The 4304-nt window shown below is 51.5% G+C and overlaps 1 protein-coding gene across 1 annotated transcript in view; it reads right to left on the bottom strand.

The window, feature by feature from the left end:
• Positions 1-4304, bottom strand: part of arid5b (AT-rich interaction domain 5B) — a 50041-nt gene that overhangs the window by 34650 nt on the left and 11087 nt on the right. The window contains exon 4 of the mRNA XM_019860015.1: positions 3364-3598. Coding sequence (XP_019715574.1) covers positions 3364-3598 — 235 coding nt within the window. The remainder of the gene's footprint in view (positions 1-3363; positions 3599-4304) is intronic.

The raw sequence follows: 4304 nt of genomic DNA, 5'->3' as shown, positions 1-4304 counted from the left end.
TTTCCCCACCGCTCTCTCTCTCGCTCGCTCTCTTTTTCACATCATCAATGGCGTTGAAAAGACATTGTTTCATCTTCACAAAAATCTCTTTTTTTCTTGTCACAGTCATTTTGGCATTACAATTGACTCTGTTTGAAATGAAGGGGGAAAAAAAAAAAAATCTTTCACGCGTACCATCATCAGATGATGATTTCTACGCACGTGCGGCCGCTCCTGCATCCGGGCCATCTTTTCATCCCGCATCGAACGCGAAGGTCAGCCATTTTTAAGCGGTATTAGCTCGGCGCACGTCCTTGGGCGCGATTCACTCGAAATGACCCCGCGAGTCCCCGTGCACAATAGCGGCGCGGCGTGGCGCGGCGCTCCGTTAACGTCATGCGGCAAAAGGATCAATTGTGCGTGGCGGGCGGGTGCGGAAAGCATCCCTTTGGGCGCACGTATGCCGATGGAGCGCCGATGGAGCGTCGCCGTCACGACGTCGGGAGCTGGCGCGGGTCGAAATTCGAAAGCGACGCGACAAAGTGAAGAGCGCAGCCAATACGAGTTGATGGGAAACCGCTGAGCATTGAGGTTGTAAACGCGGGCCGGCGCTTCTCGTGGGATTCGGGTCGGCAGAGGAAGCCTCGCCGAACCTGACCGCCCCACCGCCGCTGCTATTGCATCCATCAAGCCGTCTGTCGGCCGATCCTTTGTGTTGACACGGGTAAAACATGGGAGTGCAAAAAGTGAAGGGTAGAGCATGTTTGGAGTTGACTGTACAGCGTGTGTCTTCACGCCCACACAATTTCCTGTTTGCTTGTGTTAGCCTGCCCGCGATGGTGCAACACTGAAGGCGAAACCAGGCCCCAGGACAGAGATGACCTCATATCTTTGAACCAAGATACCAAGGAAAAAAAAAAAGAAAAAAAATGGGTTGCTTTGTGGGCCACAGCTATTTGGGGCTTTTTTTTTGTTATTCCGCACTTGGCCCGACCCGCTGTCTCAGCAGGTACAACTTCCCTGATGTTCCGCCTTGTACGCTATACGAGCAGAAAGCAATTTCGGCAGCCGGCAATAAAAAGAAAAAAAAAAGGAGGCTCAAAAAAAAAAGAGAGAGCGAATCAGGCCAGTTCTCTGGGGAGAGATAAAGGGGCAGAATGTAAACTTGGCCGGTAAGCCGTCCCCCGCTGGATTGGACGGTAAAAAGAAACCTTCCAACGACACCAAAAACAGGTTGCATGACTTGATGAAACGAAGGGCATTGCAGATGATGTCAGCGCTGCAGCATTTGGATGAGTGGACGTTTCAAACGTGTTATTCAAGCGGCCTGAACCAAACGCACTCGGGAAACGACGCTGTGCTGCTCGATACGCAAAGGCGTGGCGCTTTTATCCGAGCGCTATCTTTTCACGCCCCGTTGATGTATCGCGACGCCGCCTTTCAGACAGGTCGCCCTTGCAAAACGGATTGGAAATCAAAAGCAGTTCTTTCACTTGACTCAATGTCCGCCTCCAAAAATAAATATCGCGGCACCTTGACTTACAAATGACGAGCTGTCCCTTGGTCCCTTTTTTTTTCTTTTGCGAGCCCAAACCGAAGGCGACTAAAGTGTAATAAAGTGAAATACAGCGTGGTGATAACATTTTTCCAGTTGCACGGAAATATACTGCGAAAGGCATGACTTTGCACATCACGGCGACATGGGTGACGCCGGCGCCCATTTGAAATCGGAGACCCGGCTCGTGAACTCTGCGTGTTCAAAGCTGCAACGTGGGAATCACGTCCGCCAATCAATTCTCCGCATCGCAGGTGGGAAAGTCGGCGCTGCGAATGCCGCTCCCGACAACGAACGGCGCCATTTCTGCTCCGAGCGACGGAGGAGATGGAGGAGGCCTTTTGCCAACGACATGTAACACACGTGTTACTTGAACCGTGTGGGTTTCTTTTTCTTGTACGCCATGCTGCTACACGACGACGGAACAAGGCCGCTTAAGTCCCAGTTGGCAGCTTGCCAGGAAAAGTGAGGCCACGCCGTCGGGGCGAGAAAAGAAAACGCAGTTCCCCCCAACGACAACCACGATCGCTGCCGGATCCGGTTGCGGCGGCGGGACGACAACGAGCTCGTTCCTCACGCGCAGAATAACAAACAGCCAATGCATCATTCGGATGGTCACGCGGAGCCGCCGCCGTCTATCGTCGGCTATGGCGTCAAACGTCACCATGGTCAACGCGCTACTGCTCTGTGCGGCATCAATATTTCAGCGGAGGTCGGCGGCGGGCCCGATTGAATATTTCGATGCAAAAAGCCAGCTGTGGTGGTGGCGGTGTGGTTTTTTTTTTTTCCCCTCTCCAATCTCACTCGTTTCCTCACAAACACAAATGATCTTCAGAACCGGTCGCTTGAGATTTTAAGCACAAGAGAGAGGATCTTTCTTGGTCATTTTTCATCACCATGACGACTGAGGGCGTCAGGCGGGTACTCTGTACTGCCAATTTGGGCTGTTTACTCATTGGAAACATTGGTCCCGGGACAACAGCGCAATGACTTATCGTATGTGCTTCAACGGCCGTTAGCCACTCTTCCAAACAATACGTGAGCAGCAAGGTTCACGTACGCGTTTGAAACCGCTTCAAACCATACGTGAGCATCAAATAGAAATGTTTCGACTTGCTGTCCCCGCCGTGTTTTCCAACTGTTCCAAAGCCTCCGCTAACCAGGCAAAGGGGAGAGCTTCGTAAGCCCGGCCGCCCGACATGGTCCCAAAAGCAAACGCAAACTCACGTTTTTCCTCCCGCAAACAGCCGCTCGCCGTGTCGCTTTTCCAAATGACGATCCCCTTTAGATAACAACAAAGTGACCATCAGAGTCGGGAATTGCCACTGATATGCGAATAACCCGGAGCATAGTTAGCCTAGCTTAGCACAAAGCTATCTTGAGTGCAATTGCATAATTACAATCGCAACATATGTTTTGCCACTTGCAGAGCGTTGTTCTAGTTTAAAACATAAAATGAATGAGCAAAAAAAAAAAGCACCATTCTAAGCTGAAAGCAGCTTTGAGTAGCGCATGTCACACACACGCGCTAATCATCTCATGAAGAATCACAATGCGCTATGTGCTAACAGTAGCCTAGTTTCGCATCACTTAGCCCAGAGAACTCAATTGAGTGCAATTACATCAGAAGGGGCAAAAAATAATGCTTCTCCCTACTCGCTAGCATGATCGGCCAGTTTGCCACATAGCCTTCCTCAACGACAATCCCCCCCACTTGTGCACAGAGAGCGGTCATCGGACATGAGGCTCAAAGCAGGGAGACGCTACCAAATAACAGAGGAAGGCGCGGTAAACCCGAGACAGCAGGCCGGTGAAATGCGGCCACTCACCGAGGTTCGCCCGCTCCCGCTGGACGTCCTTGAAGTTGAGCCCGCTGGTGAGCGTGCTCTCGCGGTAGCGATGGAGGGCCTCGCGGCGCCCGTTGGTACCCAGCTCGCGTAGCGCCGAGGCCTTGAGGGGCTCCGCCTTCAGACCGTGGGCCCATCCCGACAAGTCCGGCACCGTCCACTTGACCAGGTCCTGGAGGCGCACGATCACCTTTTCGGACACGGCGATCACCTCGTGCTTGGGGCGACAAAAAAAAATTTAAAAAACATTTTTTAAAGTCAGCCATTTCAGGAAGGAAGTGGCCTTAAAGGCAAATGGCGCAATGGCACACGGATGGTGGATGAGAGGAGTGACCGCAATGTAGGCCTTACGTTACAGCGGTGATTTCCAACCTTAACTGAGCCAAGGCACGCATGCTCAACACAAAAGGCAATTGTCTCATTCCACCGAACACATATTTGCCAATCATGTGAAATATCGAGGAAATCGTCTCAATTGACTCTCCAATTAGTTGAACGCGAAGGTCAAACAAGGAGCACTTACGCATCCTTTGTTCAGAGTATGTGACGCATTCCGCCATCTATTGCGCCATTGTCGCGGTCGGTTTCACAATTAACGTACATTTCATGCCGCTGTCTTCAGATAATGTTCAACGTCTTTTAGGGAGTAAAACCTCGGCTTTGTTGATTTTTTTGGCTACTCGGAGAGCTTGGATTCTTTTGAGGCGGCGCTTGGTTTGAGAGCCACTGCTAAGGAGGACATCAAAATGCGGAGGTACGCCTGGTGGGCTCCGCTGCATACACGCCGTGTGAAGTCGACGCGACGTGGGGACTCAAATGTGTTTGGCTTCATTTAATCATTCAAAGAAGTGCGGCTTCGTTTGAAGGCCTAATAATGGCGGGCACGCTCGGGACTGACAAAAGAGTGCACCGGAAGACAGCTA

This window comes from Hippocampus comes, unplaced genomic scaffold (genome assembly GCF_001891065.2).
Source record: "Hippocampus comes isolate QL1 unplaced genomic scaffold, H_comes_QL1_v1.1 scaffold39, whole genome shotgun sequence".
Classification (NCBI taxonomy): Eukaryota; Metazoa; Chordata; class Actinopteri; order Syngnathiformes; family Syngnathidae; genus Hippocampus; species Hippocampus comes.
The sequence above is the reverse complement of the archived record's forward strand: the minus strand, read 5'-3'. Positions and strand labels throughout refer to the sequence as shown.